Source organism: Trematosphaeria pertusa (assembly GCF_010094035.1).
Source record: "Trematosphaeria pertusa strain CBS 122368 unplaced genomic scaffold BU26scaffold_3, whole genome shotgun sequence".
Classification (NCBI taxonomy): Eukaryota; Fungi; Ascomycota; class Dothideomycetes; order Pleosporales; family Trematosphaeriaceae; genus Trematosphaeria; species Trematosphaeria pertusa.
In genome coordinates this window covers 2353228-2376415 of record NW_022987214.1, presented here as the reverse complement: position 1 = coordinate 2376415, position 23188 = coordinate 2353228, and the positions used below count along the sequence as shown (strand labels likewise).

The 23188-nt window shown below is 53.8% G+C and overlaps 10 protein-coding genes across 10 annotated transcripts; 5 read left to right on the top strand and 5 right to left on the bottom strand.

Annotated features, from left to right (window-relative positions):
• Positions 1-1464: 1464 nt before the first annotated feature.
• On the bottom strand, positions 1465-1758 carry BU26DRAFT_515946 (uncharacterized protein; the record flags this gene model as incomplete). Its single annotated transcript, XM_033828210.1, has 1 exon — positions 1465-1758. A coding segment is annotated over one exon (294 nt), but the record flags the coding sequence as incomplete, so codon positions are not given.
• Positions 1759-2206: 448 nt separating this feature from the next.
• BU26DRAFT_477974 (HET-domain-containing protein) lies at positions 2207-4540 on the top strand. Its single transcript, XM_033825623.1, has 3 exons — positions 2207-2555; positions 2606-3497; positions 3597-4540. The coding sequence occupies exons 1-3, from the start codon at positions 2255-2257 to the stop codon at positions 4363-4365; spliced, it is 1962 nt and encodes a 653-aa protein (XP_033688631.1). The 5' UTR covers positions 2207-2254; the 3' UTR covers positions 4366-4540.
• Positions 4541-4764: 224 nt separating this feature from the next.
• Positions 4765-6965, bottom strand: BU26DRAFT_450563 (amidase signature enzyme). Its single transcript, XM_033824747.1, has 10 exons — positions 6686-6965; positions 6536-6637; positions 6444-6488; positions 6374-6390; positions 6222-6324; positions 5774-6160; positions 5584-5710; positions 5415-5534; positions 5165-5356; positions 4765-5117 (listed from the first exon to the last, which is right to left on the bottom strand). The coding sequence occupies exons 1-10, from the start codon at positions 6926-6928 to the stop codon at positions 4933-4935; spliced, it is 1521 nt and encodes a 506-aa protein (XP_033688630.1). The 5' UTR covers positions 6929-6965; the 3' UTR covers positions 4765-4932.
• A 401-nt stretch (positions 6966-7366) lies between these two features.
• Positions 7367-9050, top strand: BU26DRAFT_588671 (uncharacterized protein). The gene has a single exon (XM_033834718.1). It carries the CDS (start codon positions 7402-7404, stop codon positions 8560-8562), a length of 1161 nt encoding a protein of 386 aa, XP_033688629.1. The 5' UTR covers positions 7367-7401; the 3' UTR covers positions 8563-9050.
• On the bottom strand, positions 8686-11778 carry BU26DRAFT_226502 (uncharacterized protein). Its single transcript, XM_033820808.1, has 4 exons — positions 10743-11778; positions 9777-10679; positions 9350-9727; positions 8686-9300 (listed from the first exon to the last, which is right to left on the bottom strand). Exons 1-4 carry the CDS (start codon positions 11616-11618, stop codon positions 8809-8811), a joined length of 2649 nt encoding a protein of 882 aa, XP_033688628.1. The 5' UTR covers positions 11619-11778; the 3' UTR covers positions 8686-8808.
• A 974-nt stretch (positions 11779-12752) lies between these two features.
• Positions 12753-14354, top strand: BU26DRAFT_410135 (uncharacterized protein; the record flags this gene model as incomplete). The annotated part of the gene is made up of 2 exons (XM_033822923.1): positions 12753-13027; positions 13097-14354. Coding segments are annotated over 2 exons (1533 nt in total), but the record flags the coding sequence as incomplete, so codon positions are not given.
• A 563-nt stretch (positions 14355-14917) lies between these two features.
• Positions 14918-15580, top strand: BU26DRAFT_419714 (PEBP-like protein; the record flags this gene model as incomplete). Its single annotated transcript, XM_033823320.1, has 2 exons — positions 14918-15115; positions 15194-15580. 2 exons carry the CDS (start codon positions 14918-14920, stop codon positions 15578-15580), a joined length of 585 nt encoding a protein of 194 aa, XP_033688626.1.
• A 92-nt stretch (positions 15581-15672) lies between these two features.
• BU26DRAFT_420140 (glycosyltransferase family 34 protein) lies at positions 15673-16701 on the bottom strand (the record flags this gene model as incomplete). The annotated part of the gene is made up of 1 exon (XM_033823345.1): positions 15673-16701. The coding sequence occupies one exon, from the start codon at positions 16699-16701 to the stop codon at positions 15673-15675; it is 1029 nt and encodes a 342-aa protein (XP_033688625.1).
• A 1266-nt stretch (positions 16702-17967) lies between these two features.
• Positions 17968-20060, bottom strand: BU26DRAFT_226565 (uncharacterized protein). The gene is made up of 2 exons (XM_033820809.1): positions 19340-20060; positions 17968-19289 (listed from the first exon to the last, which is right to left on the bottom strand). The coding sequence occupies exons 1-2, from the start codon at positions 19959-19961 to the stop codon at positions 18049-18051; spliced, it is 1863 nt and encodes a 620-aa protein (XP_033688624.1). The 5' UTR covers positions 19962-20060; the 3' UTR covers positions 17968-18048.
• Positions 20061-21234: 1174 nt separating this feature from the next.
• BU26DRAFT_226471 (uncharacterized protein) lies at positions 21235-23009 on the top strand. The gene is made up of 3 exons (XM_033820807.1): positions 21235-21480; positions 21530-21830; positions 21881-23009. Exons 1-3 carry the CDS (start codon positions 21439-21441, stop codon positions 22888-22890), a joined length of 1353 nt encoding a protein of 450 aa, XP_033688623.1. The 5' UTR covers positions 21235-21438; the 3' UTR covers positions 22891-23009.
• Positions 23010-23188: the final 179 nt, after the last annotated feature.

Genomic DNA, 23188 nt, shown 5'->3' with positions numbered 1-23188 from the left:
TTTATACTATATAAAGCTTATATATTAAGTTTTATTAGTATAGCTCTAATAGTTATAAAGTTAGAGAGGGGTAAGATTTTCTAGAAACTGTGCGCCAGGTGGGGACGTGCGCTAGCTGATGAAACACGGTACCTTAGCAACCATTAACAAACCTTCCGCCCACCCAAAATCACATACAAGCAAGGTTTTTTTATAGTTTTTTAGCAGGAAAGCTATGTGTACGATAATTAAGGCTGTAAATATATATACAGAAGTCTATACAGGTCAATATTTTAGTGTTGCAGTTGCAAAATAGCTAAGTTACTAGAGTAATAAGCGTACACGACGCCTATTAAGCTTAATAACTTCCGCACAGCGCTATGGCATCTCCTTAATAAATTTCCGTACGTCTTTAAGAGTTATCTTATCCTATTCCTCTTAGAGTATCTTTTTAAGATAGCGAGTAGTACTGTCCTATTCTTCTTCTAGTTCTTCTCTATCTGCTAGGTTATCTAGATAAGTCCTAGGTCTCTATAACTAGCGTTTTGTACGTTCCTTAAGGATGTTCTAGTATTCTTCTATAGAGTTAAGGTTAGGCGACTAAGCTAGGTAGATTATTATAGCTATCTAGCTGCTTCTTTTAAGTATAGCGGCGTCGTTATTAGTAGAGCGAGTGCTATAAGAAGGGTCGTTATTCTCTTAGAGAACCTAGGACTTTAGTACCTGTATACGCGCTTTATGTATAGCCTTAATATAGTAAGGTAGAATCTTCTTAGAGTAGTACTTTTAAGTTATGTAGTTGCCCTAAGAGTTCTACTTTACTTTAGGTAGCTTATTAGCCTTCTACTCTCTTACAAGGCTCTCGTGCTTTTTCTAAGTCTTGTATTTTAACTTTCTAGGCTTTAGCGGTAGTTTAGGCTTTAGTAGCATATTCTTCTTATTATTATAAAAGCTTAGTAGAGACTTCTAGTACTAGTTTATCTAGGCGTATATGTAAACTACACACCTAGATTTAACCTTATCTACTTTAATAATATTCTTGTTATTATTTCTTGTACCTCTCTCCCTTAATTAACGTGGCTTTTAAAGCCTCTCTGTAGGATTAAAATGTGCCTTATTAGTAAAGTATACAAGGTTCTACTACCTAATAACTAGTTTGTTCTTGTAATCTGCGCTATACTTTACTCTCTTACCCTTATTATTATCTAATACTGTCTTTGTATAGCTAGCGACGTAGAGTTAAGCTTAATTTTTGCGCGTCTGTAAATTGTACTAGATAGTTCTCTCGCTAGCGTGTATTCTGTAGTGCTAAGCTTAGATAACTAGGGGCTAGTTGCGCACAGGATTTAAAGGCTCTACTATATCGTTAAGTACTTCTTGAGGTATTGTAAAAGGTCTCCCAAGCTTATGTCCCTTCTCCTGTGCTTTCTGCTTGCGTACACGCCTTATAGCCTTTAGTGTACCTATTAACTTCCTCTCCCGTCGCTATCTACGAGCTGTGGCCTCACCGATCCTATGTTTGCGGGCCAATTCTGTAAAAGTCTTGCCATTGGGCTTTCGATCGGCGTCGTAAAAATATCGAACACGGTGACCGGTATCGTACTCGGGTTGATTTGGGGATTGTAGAGGAGTTCTCGGGCTATCATTTGACATATTAATCGCGAAAATCGGGCCTGGTTTGGTGGAGTAGTAATTGTTGAAGGCTTCAGCTTCAATGGCTGTTTGTTGTTGTTGATGGTTGCTGAGGTAAGCGATCACGAAATATTGCGACACCTGGTGTGGGGGCCGGAATCCTGTTGTACCCCGCATTTCTTCAGGACTGCGAGACTGGCATGACGGCACAACTGCCATGATCCCCCATCGGATGAATATACGTACGCAGACGGAGCATGTTTTCGACTGTAGCTCCCGGCCCTGAAGAGTTGAAGTTTTTGTGCAATCTGTTTTGGCGAGTCTAGCATCCGTAGAACTGGTCTCCGTGCACCGATCACTCGTCTCAGGCACCGGTCTGGCTTCGTTTGACATTATGATGGATGGAGCCATGGGAAAGAGCCGGCTCGCCAGCAGCGAGCCTCTCGTCTCGCTATCTGAACATTCGTACCCTATCCGAGCCTTCAGTTCTGCGAAGCAGCTTGGCTGAGGCTGTAGTAAGAAGCTGCGGCAAATCTGGATAAGACAAAACCCTACGCCTTTCGTGGATTAGCGTGAAACCTCAGCTTGGAGCGGACTCAGACCGAAGGCATCCACTGCAACTTTCCACCATTCATCCCAAGATATGGTGTGCCCAAACTGTCGCTCGTTTACAAGAGGGCCGTACCCACAGAGCGATCTTCGGGCCTCGTACTCCTGGAAGCATCTGCTCAAGTCAGCGAAACACTGCGAGTGCTGCGACATCCTCATTGAAGGCTGTCGAGGCCTGCTCGGGGACCTCCACAAGCGCGAGAGCGATGTAAAAAGTTGCGACATCTGGCTTGCATACGAGCCAAACCACATGTCCAACGAGCGCGATTGCCAGAAGTTGATTACACTGAACTTTGCAACGGGCTCATTAAGTATTGAATACACGGCTTTACAAGGTCTGCTGAAGCAAGACTGCAGATTAATCAACTCGGCTTACGAAGCGCAGACGAGCATGGCGAAGCTAGTATTCCCAGCAATTGGCACGATATGCCAACCGGCCGTCGCGCAGCTAATAGCACAGCATCAAACGAAGCATTCGAGTGTGTCCAAAATTGGATACGCGAGTGTTCCACCGAGCATGAGTTCTGCGACGGCATCAAAGATCGACCTCTACCCACAAGGATGGTGGACGTAGGTCTCCACGGCGGTGTCGTAAGAGTCGTTGAAACAGATGGCCAAACGGGGGAGTACGTCGCGCTCTCTCACTGTTGGGGAAAGGCGCAGATTATCACAACAACAAAGGCAACGCTTTCGCGACGCAAAGAGCAGGTTGAATTCGAAGAATGCTCGGAAACCTTCTACCAAGCGATTCAGCTCACCAAACGATTGGGCATAAGCAAAATCTGGATCGACAGTCTCTGCATCGTTCAAGATGACGAAGAGGACTGGGCGCGAGAAGCTTCGAAAATGGCCGCATTCTACCAGAATGCTTCTCTCACGATTGCTGCGACAAGCTCTGACTCTGGTAACGGTGGGCTGTATCGAACGCATCCTGACTTCATAGTCTCAGGGCTCACCTTGAACGGCGAGCCGTACCAGCTCATCTTCAGGGAGCGCATAGATCATGAGATGATGGACGCACAGCAGTCCCACCTTTCGAAGAAGTTCCCACTTCTAACGCGTGCGTGGGTGCTGCAAGAGAGGATCCTTTCGTCGAGGGTTGTACACTTCGGCCCCCACGAATTGTTTTTCGAATGCAAGACCACCTCCGAGTGCGAATGCGGCGAAATCGAGGGGTTCGAAATACCTATCGCAATGCCAAAGTTGATGTTCGCAGAGGCTCAGAACAGCAATAATCCATGGTACATAGCCAGGGCGTGGCGAGCTATGGTCGGACTGTAAGTAGGATTCGGTTTGGACGAGGCTCTGCCATTGACTGAATCATCTTTATTCTGCCTCAAATTAGCCATTATGCTAATTATTTGTTCCACTTGTAGTTATACAGGCCTCTCGTTATCGTATACGAGCGACATACTCCCCGCATTCGGCGGCCTAGCACGCCAGATGTCCACGGTTCGGTCTGGTAGATATATCGCCGGGCTATGGACAGATTCCATGGTTGACGACCTGTTATGGATGGGGTCAGCCGCAAAAGTTCGACCCGCTTGGAGGGCACCGTACTGGTCGTGGGCGAGCGTTGTAGCGCCCATCTACTACAGCGACGGCCCCATATTCTGGAATCCCGACGAAGCTGAGGAAGAGAGACCGTCCTTCGAACACATAGCGGAGATACTAGGTTGCAGCGCAAAGCCAAAGTTTCAAGACGGGTTTGGTGAGGTCGTATCGGGGGAACTACGCCTTCGGAGCCGGTGGGCGAAAGCAACACTTCAGTATTGGGGTCCGAACGACACCGGCGTCAGCCTTGCTGCCGAGACCCGGCCGAAAGAGCGAAGCATGATATACGCCGTTCAGTTCTCCGAGACATACGCTTGCCAGATAGTCCCGGATTACGCTATCGAGAAATCGTCGAACGATTTTGTTCCTAACAGCACGGAAGTATTCTGCATACCGATGAGCATCCAATCGGTTAATCTCACACAACAGTCTCCTCGGAAGCTATACGTGCTCGTGCTAGTACAGACAGACTCTGATGAAGAGACGTACGAGCGGATTGCTCTTCTTGTGGTTGATGAAAGACGGGGTCTTAGTATTACCGGCACGTTGGAACACTTTTCAAAGGAGGTCAAGTATTTCACCTTGGTATAGAACCTTTTTATGTATCATGCGTTATAATGGACGAACGGTTAGGGTAAGAGTTGGTTCATTGCGGTTCAACACTTTGCCAATCCTTTAGCATTCACAGGTCGTCGTGAAAGACTGACGCCGACCGCAGCCGATAAATGCGCACCATTGGTCCAGTATCTTTTTAGCAACACTGCAGTCCAACCCAACTCAGAACCGCGAAGTGGTTACTATGAAGCTACTCAGCCTGGCACCGGAGTTGTTTTCCTGTATTATACACCTTCTCGTTAAGGATATCCGCGTCTACGCTATTTTTCAGTACCAACCAGTGTGCAGTAAGTAGCTCTTAGATAATTGCAGCGAGGTTGCGCTAATTATAACAGAACTTTTCGCTGCGCAGATCTTTTAGAACGTTATTGCTTTCTAACCGCTTTACGCGCTTATAAACTCTAACTAAGTCTTAAGTAGAAGTAGAAGACGTAGTCGAAGCACCAAGAAATCTTCCCGCATCCTCGAATCGAAGCTGCTTCGAGCTCTCGAACCTCAAGCCCCAGAGTCCTAGCTACTAAAAGAAGAACCGTTGCCGTTCCCTTATGTTTGCCGACTTGTCACCGTCATCTCGAGAACGGGAGGTCGACGAGGTCCAAATGTAGCCTCCCACGCACTAGCAACCTTAATCAAGCGAGCCTCGCCGTGTCGAGGCGCGAGAGCGATCAGACCAAAGGGCCGTCCGTTGTAGTCGAGATATCCGAGCGGCAGGGACGCTACGGGATATCCTGTGCTCATTAAAACGATGAGGTATTCGTTGAAATGGGATTCTCACCTCCACAGGTTGCGAGCAGAGGGAGAGGGCTGTCGTTAGGGCCCAAGATGATATCAACCCCGTACTCTTTGAAGGCTTTTTCGACGCCGTGATCGCGCGCTGTTAGGCGGCAGTGCTGGAGGTGCTCGTCATATTCTTGCTTGGTGAGGTGCAGGTTTTTGGCTCGATGGAGGGAGTCTTGGCTGGGAGCATCTACGGGTGTTAGTACACCAATTCTTCGATGCATGTGGCAGTTGGGAGAAATACGTACATGGCGGAAGCTCTTCATCGGCATGATCGTCGTTCCATTGGATCAACTCATCTAGTGTCCTAACCGGAGACGTGTCAAGGCCATCGAGGTAGCGTTTCAAATCGACCGGAAAGTCGGCAACTACCAGAGTGAGATTGGGGAAGTATGGACTGCCCGGTCATGTACGTACGCTGTACCATCGCCTCGCTCATCTTTCCGTTTAACACGAAGCGATCGGGCATGGGAAGAACCACATTCTGCCTCACAGATTTGGCGAGCGATCCAAGCTTCTCGTACGCTGCTTTGATCTCTTTGTTCTACGGGCAATGAGTAGGCACTCGTAAGTCGAGCTTTCTCCAATTGACGGGAACAGCACTGACAATCTGAACGGTAGCCACTTCTATCGGCTTCAGCATCGAGGGCGGAAGCACCCACTTCTCCGGATCCAAAGTGGCCACGGAGATGTTAGTCCAAGAATTCGAGATATCTTCCGTATAGCTCGTTCCGCCATCCTTGCCGCCGACAAGCACATCCAGCAGGAGCGCAAGATCGTACGGAGACTTCGCCATAGGACCTGCAGAATCGAAGACGTGACAGACTGGTACGATGCCGTCGAGAGAGACGAGACCGTGCGTAGGCTTCATTGAGTAGAGCGCTGCCCTGCCAGATGGGAACATGATTGATCCATCCGTTTCGGTTCCAATGGCAAGGGGCGCGAAGCCGGCTGAAACGCTGACAGCGGAGCCGGATGATGATCCGGAGGGGCTCTGAAAGTGGTTACGATCGTTGGATCGACATGAAGGGGTTGGGCGAAGAGGTGCTGCTTACACTGTGACCGTCTCTGCTGTCATCTTTACGAAAACCACCTCGCACATAAGCGGATTGCGTCTGGCCGCCGACGGCAGACCATCCGCTCGGCATGTTCATGCTTCTGCAACTTGATCAGGTTTCGAAGATGTTCAGACAATCTCTAGACTTACTTCATGCTGCTGAGTTCCTATACCAACTGTTAGTCGACATGATACTTCGTCATGACATGGCTCTCCGCACGCTAAGGTTTGTCTTTCCAACGATGAGCATTCCAGCAGCAAGGAGCTACATGTATTAGCATCGTAGCGCCACTTTTGTCCAGTTCTACTGACATCATCCACAAGGCGGGCATTCTTGGTCGTTCGGGACTCCAGAAGAGCTGTGTTCCCAGCGGACGTGGGCATTCCAAGCGAAGGATGGGTGGCAATATTGTCCTACGCAATATCAGCGGTTTCACTTCCGGAAAGACGATTCCGCAATACCTTCACAAGAATCGGGATCCCATGTAGCGGTCCACGGACTTTTCCCTGCGCGCGCTCCTCGTCCAGGACCTTCGCTCGCTCTAGAAGGTCTCCCTCGGGGGCAGTGAAGAGCACAGCGCGAAGATACCTATTATGTTTGTGTATCTGAGAAAGATATAGCTCGACAAGGTCCACGCTCGAGATTCGCTGGCTTTCGAGGAGAGTGCGCAAGGTTTTCACGTCTGCGGTGCGTAGATCCAGCATGGTTGAAGATCCAATCCAGTCGCGAAGGACTGAATGCAATGGGAGAAAGGGAGTTGGTAGACACGCAGTAGCAGTGGCCGGGAAAGTGGAGTATGCTTACAAACATGGCTGCCTAGCTCGAGCTCGGTTGAATGTTCGCTTCCAGGCCCTGGTCCGGAAAAGACGACACTAGAGCTGTAAACCCTGCTAAACGTCTTCTACAGGCCTTTAGTGCTGCTGCATACGGATACCCGGCATATACGCATTTAGCGCCAATTGCCTCTAGGCTAGGCATGTACACTCTACACCATCCTCTACTAGCAGATGCAGACGTATATCTGGTACTCATGTGCCATAGTATTCCAATCAATCAATCCCCCGCGAGTCAGTCCCCTCTCCAAACCTAAGCTTCGTTTCAACCACCCAGCAATAGCCCAACCTCCCCTCCAATTCCCTCCCCTCCATCGTCCCGCCACCAAGTCAACCAGCCAGCTATGGAGGACTTAGACGGATCCCCGCAATGCACAAGCTGCGGTACATCCCCCGCACGATACTGCGCCCGCTGCCGCTCTGCTACATACTGCTCTCCCGAGTGCCAGCAAGTCGACTGGCGAACACACCGACTCCTATGCCGCGCCTTCAAAGCGCTCTCAGCAGGCGCAGGCGCAGCCCGGCCCTCGCCAATCCACCACCTCGCGATCCACTTCCCCATGGCCCCGCGCACGAAGAAACCGCGCCTCGTGTGGATCGCCACCGCGGAGATCGAGCCCGGCTACTCTAACCCAGTGCTCGACGCGCTCCTCCGCGTCCCGCGGGCTGCAGTGCGTGCGGGGGAATGCGTGCGGGGGAGAGGGAGAAGCGCAGACACGCTGAATCTCTGGTACGTTGACGATGCGGGCGTGGCCAACCCGCACACGAACCAGGCGCTGCACGAAGGCCCGTTGGCGTTCGTCCGGCACGCGTGGGGCGAGAAGATCTGGGAAGGGCCTGTGGTGGCCGCGACGAAGGCGGGCGACGCGTTCGATGCGCGGCGCGTTACGGACGTCTCGTTGACGGCGTACCGCGATGCGCTCGACTATCTGGGGTACTTCCGCGACGGGGTGGGCAGCATGGTCGACGGGGTGGGCGTGGACGCGCATTCGAGCAGGGTTGTTCTGGCGGAGCGCATGGGCAAGGTGAAGGGGGTGCGGATCAATTGCTTGGGCGATCAGGCTGGGGACCGTGAGCGCGAGTTGGTGCAGGTGGACGTGCCGAAGGCGCATTCGTTGTTCAATCTCGAGGGCGACGATCCGCTGGAGTGTCTTGGGTGGAATCGGGCGGTCGGGAAGTATCAGGGCAAATGGGGTTCTGGCACTGGGGAGGACGTCCTGGGTCAGAACCCGCTGGCGAGCTTGATACATCTACAAGTGTGGGGGGGCGGTGAGCAGTGGGGTAGGATTATCGAGCGCCGGGTCAAGGACGCATGCGGAAGCATTTTGGTGGTTGATCGCACTAAGCAGGACCTCACCGTGGATGTGGTACGGGCAGTGTGTAGGATGGTTGAGCAAGTGCTTGTGCCGCTAATTGCACAGACTAGCCAGGATAGTGTCTTAGAGAGAGACAGAGTAGTGGAGGCTATAACGTTAGACAGGTTGCAGGAGTTCATGGGAGACTAACTAACTAGGGCCGTGTAGCTAATAGATGGCACCGAGCGAAGCGTTAAACATCTAACGAACGCTGGGAACTGTAGACGCGAGTCGTCTCAGTATAGTCCAGTTTAGGGTGGTCTCGCGTCAGACCACAAAGATTCCATCGCGGGTCATGCCCCCCCTTAGCCCCCCAAGCCGTGTAGGTAGAAGTACAATGACCTTGGAGCTACCTTCCATGTCGTAGTATAGTAGATATATACTTCCGCACTTGTTCTATACCAATCCAGCCGCTTGCCTATAGATCGCACCCAGTTCCATCGTCTTCACTCCCCACCTCCCATCCGCGCCCCGCGCCATCGTCTTCAACACCAAACCCTCATCCGCCGTCCTCCACAGCGCACGCACCCTATCCGGGCCTTGCATCCCCAACGCCACGTGCTCATGCCGCAGATGCAAGCTCTTCCTCTCAGCCGAGAAATCGGCCAGCTTCTCCATCGTTCCCGTGCGCACGTCGACCACGAACATCTTGTTGCGGCCTGATCTGATTGCACACAAGTGCGGTGATAGGGGCGACGCGCATTGGATAGCGCCGTCGATACGCTTGTCGGATATGTCGAGGTGCTGATTGCGCATACCGGGGGCAATGGGCAGGATCGAAGGGTAGGATTTGGAAAGCGCGGCGGTGAGGAAGGCTTGCTGGACTGTGAGGGAGTCGGATTGGCCGGCCAGAAAGATGGAGGTGATTCCTGTGTCGTCGGAATAGCCCTGCGGGACAGTCAGCACGCGTGTTGAAGACAGCGGGGGAGATGCTTACCACTGTGAGATAGACTGGGTCTAGTTGGGCCTCCAATCGGTACTTGGGCTCTGTGACACTCCAAATGCTTACGAACACAGCATGCTTGTGGGTGTTGTGCTCTACTTGGACGGCGGAAATCAGTCGCCGCGAATCAGTCGAGAAGTTCATTCTCTGAAGTCTGACCACGCGACTCCCTAGGCTGGCAAGCGGGTCTAATCGCGATGGTCCGGATAGCCGCCCGTTCAAGAGTGTGTAAATTAAGACAAAGTGCCCGCAACCGAGCGCGATCTTATTTCCGTGGTGCGAAAGGCACAAGCTGAGTATGGCTGGAGTAGAGTCAGGTAGTGCAATCAGAGGCTGGAATGCATCATCGCGCAAGACATATAACCAACGGCTCTTGGTGAAGTCAGTGTTGGCTTTTTTTCACGTCGCTAGCAATACTCACCTCCTCAATATGAACGAGAGCAACTACCGCATTCGTCGCCGCCGCAAGCAGGCGAATGCTCCGACTCTGCGGTTTGTTTGGTGACGGGGCCAAAGCATTTGGTATGAGCATCTCAAAGCGCTCGCCCTGTTGGAACGGGTGTTGCACCCGGACTAGCGAATCGGGGTTCTTCTTACACCAGAAGATTGCTTGCTGGGCGCAATTCGAGAAACAAAACTCTAGGCTTGCGGGCAGAGGGCTCACAGTATGTTTCTTCGAACCGCCGAATCTACTAAAGAGGCGACTCCTGCTTCTGCTAGAGACAGAGCCAATGGACGAAATACCGCTGATGGATCGTGTGTCGCCGCCCTGGTAAAAACTAAGCGGTCGCAATCCAAGCTGCGGCTTCATCATCATCTTCTCAAAATCCGAACTGGAATCAAAATTAGGCTCTTCAACCACTTCCAAGCCGCTATCAATCTGGATAGAAGGCACGCTCGGAGATTGAGGTCGATGGGTTGGCCTTCGCGTTGGCAGCTCCACTGGGTCGGCGGAGGAGTGGGAGGCTCGAACCTCAGCAGCGGTCGCGGGAACGGTGATTCTTGAAACTGGCTGGGGACGGGGAGGCTGCATCCTTGTCTGGGCCGGCGGCGGTACGGAGATATCATCCACGTTCGCCAGAAGCTTTCTGGACGGCATCCCCGAATGCGTGATAGGAGACGGATTCGCACTTCGGCTAGGGCTCGTTGGAGGTGAACGTGGTGTAGGGAATGGAGCCGGAGACGGTAACGCGGGTACTGGAGGTGCGGCCTCCTGTCGAGCCTCCACGACAGTGACATACTCCGGAAACGATCCGCTGAATGCAGCAGCTTCCGATCCTAATACTTGAAGCATGTGACTCAGCATTTGATTATCGGGCACGATCTACGAGACAGGACGATCAACATAAGCAGGCGGCGATGAAGAGGGCTGGAAATTGAGGCTTACCTCTTCATGCGAGAGGAGCTGATGCATAGAGGCCGTATGGACCGCCAGCTCTTCGAACATATAGGTCGCCAGAGGAAATGAGTAATGGTGATCGGGGCGAGCACGCAGTTTACTGAGGGCCTCGCGGTAAACAGCGAGCGTAACATCGGCTTCATGAGTATCCCGCCGCTCGCACTCCATGGTGAGAAGCCAGTCGTGTATGGTCCAGAAGCTTCGCGCCTGATCACCCGATGGTAGTAGATCCAGGCCTAGGAGGTGATCGAAAGCGACGTTGATGGTGGCAGGATCGCTAGAGGTACTAACAGGGGTTCCAGCCACCCCATCTTTCCCAGAAGAAGAGGGAGCGGTCGACACCAAGGCTAGCACCTCCTTGATGATTGAGGCTTCTACAAGTGAAACAGGCACGTGCCGTGACCATCCCTGGACCGTCTCTTGAATCTGATCACGGACCCAATCCATCTCTTCCCTCGTCCACGAGGTCTTCAGCCTGACTAGGAGATGCACAGCGCATGTCAGGAATTGTAGAGTAACGCGTCGAAGGACAGCATACTCTGAATGCGCGTCCCGTTGTGGGCGGACGGAGCCGGAGACATCGCAGACGTATGTTAGGACGCGCAGGAGGACGTCACCATTGAGGTTCAAGAGACTTTGAGCTAGGTCTTTACCGCGTTCGGCGGGGATGGTGTGCGAAAGGGCTTGCAATATCCATTTCAGTCGCAGGAGGAGCCGCAGATGATGATTTATACCCGGCTGAAGCTGAGTAGCGGTGGGTAGATGCACGGTGGATAGCTCGCTGTCTCCTATCACCTGGTGGATGAAAGCCGATGGAGAAATCCGTTTGAACGACAGGCTAGGAGCCAGCTTTGGCGGCGGCATGTTTCAATGCGGAGATGTGGGTGCAGAGGCTGCGCAGGAAAGGAAAATAAGGTTGCCGCAAAAGGGAGAGCCATGTCAGGCAATGCGAACACGACCAGTGGAACCCTATCTTTAGACAATGCCTCGTGGGTGCGGATGCGGGGGCTGTGCTTATCGTAAACTTTCTGCAGAAGAACAAAAAGCCAAGCAGGTCTCTGCCAATTGGAAACATTGAAGTGCGCCTCGTTGAGCCAAAAGGCTGCCGGGCGACGCCGGGCATAAGGTGCAGCGCCAGTCTGGGATCAACAACCGGTCGAAGAATAACGGTATAGCGCCGAGACTTTATTGAAAGCAATTCAGCGTTTGCCGAATACCATGGTATCCACCTGGCCAGTGACTGAGAATATTAAGGGGAGCCAGAAAAATCCTAATGGTGGCCGAAGTTGATGAGGCAGGCTGGAATTCAGCCTTGCGTCCCTCATACATATGTTGAAGCGCCTTCGACGCCTCCAATGCAGCCACGACTAGCCTAAAACAGGATACCGTTTCTTGATTCAGCCTGCCCATATTGCAATTTCAGTCCTTTTTGCGGGGAGAAAAGTGAGATTGAGCGACTGAGATGTAAATTCAAAATAACGAAGTGTGCCGACGAGTGCGATTGGTAAATGAAGGAGGCCAAGATCCAAGCAGCGTCGATGCGAAGTGCGCTGGCACGCGTTCACCGGACGTAGTCAGGTGGCTGCAGTAATAGCGCTCCGTCCCGCATATCGGGCGCCCACACCCCAAGATGCTGTCGATGTCAATCGCCGGAAATGGCATGGTGCATGTGTTCGTGGATTGGGGTCCAAACATAGAAGACGAGCGTTGGAGGATGAGGTAGCCTGGCGTGCGTTCTCATAAGTCGTGCGTCCGCTGCTCTTCTTGTCGAACCGCTGCCCAGGTCCCGCCTTAAACTCATCTTGTTTAGGTATGCAGCAGCCTCGAGACTTTAGTGCAGACTGACTCACATGCAAGGGTTCCACGATGGCCACGATTGAATACACACCGCAATACTATGCGATTGCGCAGGAAGGGGAGAAGGCTCCCCCACCGCTCTCTCCGACTCAAGTTCCAACGTCCGACGGAGCCTCGGAGACTTCGGACGTTGCTCGTACAGAGCTGCGTCAGACCCTGAAAGAGCGCCATGTAAACATGATCGGGTTCTCCACGGTGTTGGGCCTCGGGCTCTTCCTGTCCGCCGGAAAAGCGATTTACATGGCCGGACCTGGGGCTGCTGTCCTGGCGTATCTTGTGGCGGGTACGATAATGTGGTCGGCGATGGCCTGTCTGGGAGAGATGACCGCGTTATTTCCGGTCAAAGGCCCAATCTTTGAGTTCCCCCGCCGCTTTATTGATGAGTCCGTTGGGCTGGCCATTGGATGGATTACCTGGTGCGTTGACTATCCTGGCGCGAATAGGGCGGGCCGAGGAGACGAAGAAAGGGCTGACATTCATTGCAGGTTCTCCTGGGTAGTAACCCTTGCTGCCGAAATAATGTCCATCACCGAAGTGTTCCGCTTCCATTTCGACCCGGCATATCTCCAGACGTTCCAGTATCCGTCCGATCGCCTCGAATGGCGCGCTGGGATGGACACCAACCCCGCGGTGTGGGTAGGCATCTTCCTCATCGTGGTGCTCCTCGTGAATCTACTCCCCGTAAGGCAGTACGGTCGGATCGAATATGTCTTTGGTTGCATAAAGATCACCTTCCTGGTTGGGTTGATCTTGTTCAACACCGTTCTAAACGCGCGACATAAGTTCCACGCGGACCGGTTCTGGACGTACAAAGACCCTTACGGCTTCGCTAGAAATGATTTCTCAGTCAAGGACACCCACACATATACAGGCGCCCTCGGGGGACTCACGTCCTTCTGGACGACGCTGACCACGACGCTCTTCTCCCTGATGGGATGGGAAATCATCTTCTTCACAGCGGCGGAAAACCGAGACCTTCGGAAAACGGAGACCCTAAAGCTCGCAACCCGCAAGATCACCATCAGAGTACTGGTCCTTTATGCGCTCTGTGCGTTCACCGTGGGTTTGAATGTGCCCTGGGACGATGCGCATCTTGCCGACCTGACCATCCATGGAATCTCCGGCGGCCAGAATAGCGTCTTCATTCTCGCCGCAGTGAGGGAGCGCGTCAAGGTGATACCGCACCTCTTCAACGCGTTCTTCATCTTCTCCCCGTTCAGCACCGCCATCAACAACCTATACGGAGCATCGCGCATCCTGCACGCCTTGGCAAGCCACCGCGACGCGTGGCCCGAGTGGGGTTTCTTCGAGGCCATCCGGTCCCGGCTGGAGAGCACAAGGATGGGTGTACCGATGAACGCTGTCTTCGTGAGCTGGCTTGTCGGGTTCCTCGCATTCCTCTCGACGAACGAGTCGCAAGCCGAAAATCTGGGACGGATGGCCACCGCGGCCGTCGCCGCGAATCTCATCATCTTCGCCGTCAACTGCATCGCGTATCTGCAGTTCTACCGGCAGGTCAATGCAGCGGCCACGGGCAAGTTGGACGAGGACCTCAACCTGACACCAGAGATGCGGAACTTTTACAAGCGGGCCTCTCGTCAATACCCGTATCGCTCGCACCTCCAATGGATCCGGGCAGCTTACGCATGCACGGGCTGCATCCTTCTGGCGCTCTTCAACGGATGGCGAACATTCGTGTCTCCATTCAGCGCCAAGGATTTCGTCGCCTCGTACATTGCTATCGTCATCTTCTTCGTTCTTTCGTTGGCCTACTTCTTCAAAGATCGCGGATTCTCGCCAAGCAGCTGGAGGACGCTCGCCGTCAAGCTTGTAGGGCTGGAGTCAGTCGGTCCTATCGTCGTGAATGCCGACGGCACATCGAAACCCTGTGAGTACTGCGGCGCGCGGCATCGAAGAGGGCATTTGCGTTTTCCGGATAAGCAGCTGTTCACGAGCAGGAATTTCAAGGCCGTGCTGGAGTGGGTCTGGGTTTGGTTGAAGTGAAAATTGCTGCTGCGGCTGTGTGTCTCATGGATGGATAGAAGGGTCGTGGTCAGAAGCACATCAAGCGCCGCGTCCAGGGGTTTGTTGGGGGAGAGGACGGGACGGAAAGAACGTCTCGGTCAGGTTTCTCCGCAAACTCTTGGCACACGTTCCGACCAATCAGAATCCAGCAACTTCGGTGAATACAATACCGACTAGTTTTTCATCATCGCTCACGGACTGCAGTATAAGTATATATGCTATCCTCTGCGTACGGAGTAATCCAGAAGGCCCAAGCCGACCCGCTCATACCTCCACACACAATGACTTCTCAAATCGAAACTTCAACCCTAATGGCATCCCTTTCCAAAGCCGGGCTGCTCCCCTCCCCTCTGATCCCCTCGACATTCGAACCCTCCGTCCAACTCTCCATTTCCTTCAACGGCAAACTAGTCGCGGCAGGCAATCTCTTCCGAGCCGGCGAATGCAAGGTCACCCCTTGTGTGACATTCACGCCGGAGGTACGTGTGTCCAGTCCTCTATCGTTTTGTACAAGAGTCGTACCATAGGCGCACACACGACCTGCTGACGGGGAATAGTCGAACACCCACCCATCGACCTCGTACACACTCCTTCTCATCGACCCGGACGCCCCGACCCCCTCCGACCCTAAATTCGCCTACTGGCGTCACTGGGTCGTGTCCGCCATTTCATGCCCATTCTCCTCCGAGGATGCTATTAAAGGCGGAAATGTGTTAACCGAGTATTTTGGCCCTGGTCCAAAAGACGATTCCGCACCGCATCGATACATGTTCCTCCTGTATCGCGAGCCGACCGGAATGGCTAAACTGGCGAAAGAGGACGTTGGCGGTGAGGAATTCGCGCAGAGACGCAGTTTCGCGACGAAGGCGTGGGTGGAGAAGTATGGGTTGGAGCTCGTGGGCGTGAACTGGATGCTGGGTGTGGGGGACGGGTGGGAGGAGTAGCAGGGTCGCGGATCATCCCGAATAGCGTCAGCCCCACGGGCTCGATCTTGTTGAAAACCCTGGGCGATGCAATCACGCCACAGCTGTCGCGTTCAGTATCCCCATTCCCTCCAGAACGCCTGCACATCCCCATCCAAATGACGCTGCACCTTATTCATCTCCCAAACATTTGTCATATTCCTTATCACTCTCTCCCATTCCAACATCGGCTCGTCTTTGTCCCATGGTCCCGCGAAGTGGACGATGAAATCGCCTCGCCTAACTTGGAAGTCTTCGAGCCCCATTGTATTATTCCTGTCTCTAAACTTCTCAGGCCCAAACTCGGAATTCGGGTACCCGTTGAACCACTCCTGCGGCACCATGGCGACGTTGTTGATGAAGCGGTCCATGCGGATTACGTTCTCCATGGCTGATTGCTCCGTGAAACGTAAGTCTGCGTCCGGGTTATAGAAGCGGAATGCGAGGATGTCTTCGAAGAGCTCAATGGCCCAGTCGCTCACTCGGAGGAGGAAGACGCCGTTGTTGAGACCGTTGGCGTCGCTAGTGACTACAAGATTAGGCGTATCAGCGCCAGAGTCAGAGCCCTCGGGCGGCAGGAAGCTCGACGTAGGCCGGCACTGATCGAGGATGATGGTGTCGCGGTCCGCCCAGAAGAGCCATTCATAACGCTCCTCGGGCGGGAGGAGCATCTGCTCTAGCAGCACGCTGAGAATGAAGGCGGGTTTGTTCCAGAGGTCGTCGACGATGGGGTTGCACATGACGTGCATGTCGTTGCCGTGGATGATGTTGTGGATGATGTGCGTCTGTAGCGCCTTTTGGATATGCTCTTTCCGCTCGCCATATGTGACGCTGACGGTCGATATGCGGGTTCGACTGCGCGGGAAGGGTGCGAAGGTCCGGCATGATTCGTTGCGCTTGACTGCCTCTTCAATGAGGTCATCCGTAACGAATGGGAGGCACCGCGAAGTGCCGTGGTTTGCGAATTTCGGGATCGATGGCCGTAGGTGTAGGTGCTCCTGTACGATGGGTCTCGGGAGCGGGGGATGTGGTGGATGTGGTGGATTGTTATTTGTGGGGTACGGTGAATAGAAGAGGAAGAAGACCAGGGAGCATAGAGACATGAAAAGGGCGACTTTGAAGGCCAGCCCAGCTGGCGGGTGTACGAGCAGATTGTGAGAGACCATAGTGCTGGTCGAAGAAGCGATTTGACGGAGCCGTTGAACGAATGACAGAGTCGGAAGGTGGCAGCGAGTGTCTCCAGCTATTGCTGGTTCATTTCAGGAGAAGACAGGTATCGTGGCGAAGGGTGTAAGGAAAGGATTTACACTGCCGTGAGAAGGTCGTATCAGCTCACCAAAAGATAGCTGGGGACGCAGGGCATAAGGGGATTTCTGTACCGTGATTTCCGTCGTTATCAGCAACATACCTTGGCACCGACGCGCAGCAGCTGGAAGTAGTTTAAAGTGCGAGAGGATTGAGAAATATGTACGCCTCGTGTTGCGAGAACGGCCGCAGTGTGCAAGCCACGGAACTATTTGGGGTACAGTACGAGGTAGGCTGACTTTGTGTCAGCGAATCAGCAAGCCATCGTGGTTCGATCGCGACAAATGCTGCTGTTTGCAGCGACTGCTGTCAGACTCCTTCAATCATTTCTTGCTGTCTTTCAACATCTTAGCTTTACTTTAATTCTCTTATGCGTGGAATTTAATTGCCTGCTTCCATACATACCGCAAGCGAACTCGGTGTACAAAAATAGATTGCTGTGATCCTTCTGGGCTACTGCAGCGCTGTATTCGGAAAAGCTGAAGCTTGGCGGTGGACATACGAACAGTAACATGCGAACCCAGCCGCATATACGACGAGCACGTGAATACCCAACTGTGCCCACAAAGCGATCACGCCAGGCCTGGTCCCTGATCCCTCAAAGAACAATTAATTCGAACGATCCGAGAAGAGGACCGGTTGGTTGCGGATGCATACCTACGGCTGCTTTGGGTGTTGCTTGTACTTCCTAGTCGCTCTCTTATCCATAGGGTCTCGGCATTCCTCCACCAGGAGCCTGTACTCCGCCCCGGCCCTTGCCGATTTCCCCAGTCATTATGGGAAAAGGAGGGACGTCGGCGCTAATGCCCGAAAAGGGTGTCCTCGGTATTCCGAGTATCCCATGCATGTACGGCTCGCAGGATGTCGCAGGTGGCATTTTCGAGCCGTTGCCAAGAGTTGGGCCGATGTACTAGAAACGTGACGGGACGAAGGCCAACTCGAAGATACGCGCAGGGTGATTGCACAGTTGCCCAATGGTCTCATATGCCTGGTTGTGAAGCTACGAGTGGCGACTTTCGAGCGTCGCCCGCAGCGAGGGATGCGATGCTCAAGGCAGAAGGCGGCACGCAGGAAAGAAAACTACTAGCGAATCAAGCCGCGTGCACGTCGAGAACTCCCTTCGCCTATCCACAGCGCACGCCCTCTCAACGCTTGCCCTTCTTCCTCTTCTTGCTCTTTTTCCTCCCAAGTCCCACTGCCTGCAGGCCCTTCTTCTCTTTAAGCGTGGTCAAGGCCTCTTCAGTCAACTCCTGCCTAAACATCTGCTCGACGACCAACTTCTTCCGGCTCCTCTTATCGCCGACACTGATGACTATACCGGCCGAAATATTGCAGGAGATGCTGCAGCTGAGGATAACCGCCGTTAGCGCCTTTGGACGGTCTTTGTAATAAATGCCCCAAGTGGTGCCTCCTAGAGCCATTTGGAATAACGAATGGCAATCAAGGAGAACGACGATAGCGATCAAGAGACGGATAGAGAAGGCGAGATGCGTATCCGTCTCGTGAGGCTTGTAGAAGGTGTGAGATTTAGCCAGCTTGTCCTGATGATGCTCGAGCTTCGCCTGCTGAGCGGCTGTCAGAACGCTTTCTTCGCCTTCGGCCTCGGCCTCGGTCTCGCCCTTCATCTCTTCTTCCCCGGTCTCCCAGGCATGCGTAGGCGGGCGGGCCGGCAGTTCATTGCGATCCTCCAGGTCAGGCAATCCGCGCTCTCTCCTCAGTCTCCACGTCAGATGTGCGTAGTGGGCGACAAAGATCATATGGTACGTATCGATAGCGCGCCACGGCGCCATACCAATACCGACCAGGCAGAACAAAGCCGTAAGAATCTGGTCGCAGATCTCGATGAAGTAGACCTGTCTGTCGCCGGCGCTGATCCAGCCGATAAGGAAGAGCACCCAAGCGGCACCCCAAAAGGTCAACAGAAAGGCATACAGCGTGACGAGAAAGCCAACGGGCTTGCGCACGTAGCGGCCGAATCCTCGCATGCCGCGCTTGAACTTGGCGCGGCGCGAGTGCATCAAGTGGCGTACATGGTCGTTGAGCATCTCCTTCTCGTCTCTTGTCCAGCCCGGAAGCCTCGCTCCGTGGGGCAGAACGGCGTAGTTGTGCCCTTCGGACATGCCCGTGAGGACCGAAGAGATGGTGTTGGTGGTTGCCAGTCGAGTCGCGGTGGGTCGCTCCTGCCCCGTCCGCTCCTCATCGGTCCCTTCCGTCGGCTGCTCGAATTCGGCTTCTTCCTGCTCGAGCGCCGCCTCTTCGTCGGATGTACTGGGCGGGGATTGGGAGAGCTGGTAGGTTGGCCGGCGGTCGTAGAGCCATCCGAGATTGGGGATGAACAGCGAGTTCTGGACGTTGTTGAGCGTCGTGAGAGTGGAGACCTCGGGGTCTGGGATATTGAGTTAGCGTCGCGACCTCGCTTTAAGGGTCAACACATACCAATGACATCGAGCATGTCCACCACCCGGGCCCCGTATTCCAGCGCGTCCTGGCCTGGCTGGCGGATGCTGATCGCTGAAGCCTGCCTCGCGAGCCCCGGCCTTCTCGCGCTCCGCTGTGGAATCGATGGCGGGACTGCTAGCAGCCGGGGCACAGAACTCGACGAGCGCTCCTCATGCAGCGTCTGCAGCGGAGTGGCCGTCATCTGCCGCCGTATCTCCAAGTCGTCGTGTGGATTGAGCAGGGCCAGGGGCGGCCGCTGCGGCTCCGAGCTGCTCCTTCTGCGATTGCCATACCAGCCGTCTTCCTCGCCCAACTGTGTGGATTGGTCCGCGCTTTGCCGTCGTATGCGGATCGAAGGGATTGAGGGACGTCGCTCGGGCGCGCGCTCGGTCTGGGTCGCGGCAGAAGATGTGGGCGCTGGGCGAGGGAGCTGGTGCCTCGTCGTGACAGTCGGATGCGCCGTGGTGATTGACTGCGGGCCACTTGTCGTCACGGTAGGCCGGGAACCGCCCGTCGTAGAAGTAGTCGTGGTTATGATGGGGCCATGGGTCGTTGTCGTCGTCGACGAGACACTCCTTGCGCCATAGCGTCTAGCGTTTTGCTCTGCGCTATCGCTCATACTTCACCCAGCGATAGATAGTAAAGGCCTCTGCGGTCCTTCGCATTTCGGATGGTGGTATCAGTAGCATTATGGCGCTTCCTCTGGGCCTATATTCCAGGGCGCGGCTTACACATTCGCTCGAAGCCGGCTTTTCCGAGAGATCGGCGGGGCAAACGCCGTTGGCGCCGTCATAGGGTGATGGCGTCATGTGAGTCGCTCAGCATTCGAAGAACGCGTCCGAGGAGTCTCCATCGTGAGCTCTTCGAACTCTGTCGTGTGGATATCGCTGGGGAGCAATAATATTCGTCATGGTTGGCGGGGGTGTGGTGAGACGCCTTGGCAGCAGTTGCCCAATCGGGATGACACATCGCTCCTTCTCCGAAGGTTCCGCGTACTCCCTTACACTCTCTACACACGGATCGCTATCATGGGGTTCAGTAGGAACTTGCGGATCCCGGTACTTCTTCCAACGGTCGCGGTGATCCCGGAGGGCGTACGGAGTAGACATCCGCTAATCGTGTGCAGACACGCCCTGGAACCGCTTTACGACATCTCCGATACTGTGGAAGCGCAAGAGTTGGAGAAGTTCTTAGCTACCGCAAGCTCAGGCTCAGGCTCAGGCTCAATGTCCCAAACGGCATGAGATGTTTGTCGCCCATCAAGCTTTCTGACCATCTGGACCGATAGCCATGCCGGTGGAGAATATGTAGGCCACGTTGCGAATGCCCGTCCAGAAACACCAACGCCGAATCCCTAACTCAACCCGTTGAAACATGTGCGTCGAATATAGACTCCAGCTGTCTTAAATGTCCTCTCGCGCCACGACGGCTTAGGGAGAACGCCGCAGGGCAGCAGCCGGCGTAGTATTCCTTCGACAGTGGTTCGAACACGTTTACGAAAGCCGTGCCTAGCACTTACGGTCACTTGATGCCACCAATATCGTTTCGAATGTTCCCCGGAACAACACCATCTGGATCTGTGTGGGATCCGTGCTGCGGCTCGGCACGTGTGGCGATCCCCCTCTATGGTCCGAAGGATCTGAACACATCCCCCCTTCAACTCGGAGGAGATACCACGTTGAAGTAGTGCTGTGCCAAGTTTCAGGCCTACAATTGGCTGCTCTTCAACCCATCATGTGCGAAGTCTGCTAATATACGAAATGGTAGGGTAACTACTTCATATTTCTCTACAAGTCTTCGACCTTAAGGTCATCGCAGGAGGATGAGAGGCCCGATGGAACTACTTCGACCCGTGTCAGGGCATTCTAGGTATAGTCGTACTGTAGTAAAGGGAAGGTAGTATGCGTGCCTTCGAACTTCCAGCAGGATTGGATGTCTTGCTGTTCGGCGCCTGCCCCCATCCTAGAGACAAAATATGTAGGTGTCCTTTCTCACATACTTTTGGGCTGTGTCCCGTCCATTCTATGCTCATCTTCTCCGTTTTCTCGCTGTCACTTTCTTCGCTGGTGGATATTCTTGGATAGAACTCTCATACGATGAAAGGAGCACTTCTAGCAGCAGTGGCAATCATCTTTTCGGTAGGTCTCCAGAGAAACTTCTCCTGCACGCCAGGCTTACCACTCGAAGACCAGCCAGGGAGCTCCAATTGAGCGACGAGACTCGGATTATATTTCCTCCTGTGGGAACACGTGGATGGCAATCAATGATGTGAAAACCAACCATGGAGCAATCGGTCGTGTTGGCTTCAACGCCGCAGTCAATAGCTTCTGTGGGAAAGCAGCTGGGCAGAAACTCGGAGGCAAGAAGTACTTGTCCATGGCCACTAGGGTATGGTTCAGCTATGGCGGAGACCCTGAGACGACGGGCATCAATGGCTATGTATATTTTGAGATTCACAACAAGCAAGACAGTGACCATGTCGTCGATGGTAAGTTCTCGCATCAGGATGCGAAGTTTTGATACTAAGCAGTCGACCAGGCGAAAAGTGTAAAGAGCACCTCAAGAAGCTCTCGGCAGAAGATAGCAAATGCTACGGGAAAGACAACAAGGACACCAAGGGTGGGACATTCCAAGTAGGGAACAGCGACGTCTCCTACCACGCACTGGCGAACAAGGTCCCGCCGACCTTCGACTCCGTGGACAAGACCGTTGTGCTCGATGGAGCGATTTCAGCACTAGGGGATGGTGACAAGGGCAATACCCTGGACCCATTCCCAACCTACGCCTTCAACGATATTACACCCGTCCCATGCCACAGCCACAACGACTACACGCGCGACACGGCGCTCTACTCCGCGCTGAGCGCCGGCTGCACAAGCGTAGAAGCGGATATCTGGGTGCACGGCGACAAGCTAACTGTGGGCCACACCGACCCCGGCGCGAACGGACCAACGCTCCAAGACCTCTATCTCAACCCTCTACAGAAGCTCATCGACGAGCGACAAGCAGTCTTCCCTACGAAACCAGAGCAAGCCCTCTCTCTACTGATAGACTTCAAAGGCAACAGCGACCAGACCTGGGACAAGCTTGTCGCAGCTCTCACTCCCCTCCGCGACGCTGGCCACCTAAGCCACTATGATGGCTCCTTCAAGCAAGGCCTCGTCACCGTCATCGCATCTGGGAACGCGATCCAAGACTCTGACGTCCCGTCACCCATTGCCAAAGCGCTAGACCCCGCCAGTAACCCCTCGCGCTCCATTTTCGTCGACGCGCGCATCAACAAGGACATGTCCAAGTTCGACTCCTCGAATTCCTACTATGCAAGCGCGAGCTTCAAGGACGCGGTGCAGGGAAGCAGCAGTGCGATTTCCGGCGCGAATCTGCAGAAGCTGAGGGACCAGGTCAAGGCGGCGCATGATAAGGGGCTTCTTGTGAGGTATTGGGATATTCCGAGTGAGGGGCTGTGGCAGCAGCTGGTGGATGAGGGCGTGGACCGGTTGAATGTGGATGATTTGCAGGATGTTGCCGGCTTGGATTGGCATTTGTAGGCGGCTTGAGATGCCTTTCCTCTTCGACATGCGGTGCGTAAGTACCCCGTTTCCGTTTCTCGAGTTCGTCTTTTGCTGTCCACTTCTCTTCACACGTTTGTCCCATGTACCCGCTCGCCGCTCCGATCGGCGCAGCGACTTCCTCAGTCTCGGGCGTCTAAGAGCGCTAGATTGGAGAGCATAGCGTCTATACCTCTCGGTGAGGTACCTCCAGTTCTGCCGGCGGTCCCGGCACAACATGCACAGTCCGCGAATCAATCTCTTGTGGCTTCGAAACTGCGTCCTTTTCCGCCCTCCA

Coding starts and splice junctions, on each gene's coding strand:
- BU26DRAFT_477974 (XM_033825623.1), top strand. CDS start 2,255: ATGGTGTGCCCAAACTGTCGCTCGTTTACAAGAGGGCCGTACCCACAG. Junction 2,556..2,605: donor TGAATACACGGCTTTACAAG/GTCTGCTGAAGC, acceptor TACGAAGCGCAG/ACGAGCATGGCGAAGCTAGT. Junction 3,498..3,596: donor TGGCGAGCTATGGTCGGACT/GTAAGTAGGATT, acceptor TTCCACTTGTAG/TTATACAGGCCTCTCGTTAT.
- BU26DRAFT_450563 (XM_033824747.1), bottom strand. CDS start 6,928: ATGCTGGATCTACGCACCGCAGACGTGAAAACCTTGCGCACTCTCCTC. Junction 5,535..5,583: donor GAGCGAGGCGATGGTACAGC/GTACGTACATGA, acceptor TCACTCTGGTAG/TTGCCGACTTTCCGGTCGAT. Junction 5,118..5,164: donor TCTGCTCGCAACCTGTGGAG/GTGAGAATCCCA, acceptor TAATGAGCACAG/GATATCCCGTAGCGTCCCTG.
- BU26DRAFT_588671 (XM_033834718.1), top strand. CDS start 7,402: ATGGAGGACTTAGACGGATCCCCGCAATGCACAAGCTGCGGTACATCC.
- BU26DRAFT_226502 (XM_033820808.1), bottom strand. CDS start 11,618: ATGCCGCCGCCAAAGCTGGCTCCTAGCCTGTCGTTCAAACGGATTTCT. Junction 10,680..10,742: donor AGCTCCTCTCGCATGAAGAG/GTAAGCCTCAAT, acceptor CCTGTCTCGTAG/ATCGTGCCCGATAATCAAAT. Junction 9,728..9,776: donor CTCTCGTTCATATTGAGGAG/GTGAGTATTGCT, acceptor GACTTCACCAAG/AGCCGTTGGTTATATGTCTT.
- BU26DRAFT_226565 (XM_033820809.1), bottom strand. CDS start 19,961: ATGAGCGATAGCGCAGAGCAAAACGCTAGACGCTATGGCGCAAGGAGT. Junction 19,290..19,339: donor GGACATGCTCGATGTCATTG/GTATGTGTTGAC, acceptor TCAATATCCCAG/ACCCCGAGGTCTCCACTCTC.
- BU26DRAFT_226471 (XM_033820807.1), top strand. CDS start 21,439: ATGAAAGGAGCACTTCTAGCAGCAGTGGCAATCATCTTTTCG. Junction 21,481..21,529: donor CAGTGGCAATCATCTTTTCG/GTAGGTCTCCAG, acceptor TACCACTCGAAG/ACCAGCCAGGGAGCTCCAAT. Junction 21,831..21,880: donor CAGTGACCATGTCGTCGATG/GTAAGTTCTCGC, acceptor GCAGTCGACCAG/GCGAAAAGTGTAAAGAGCAC.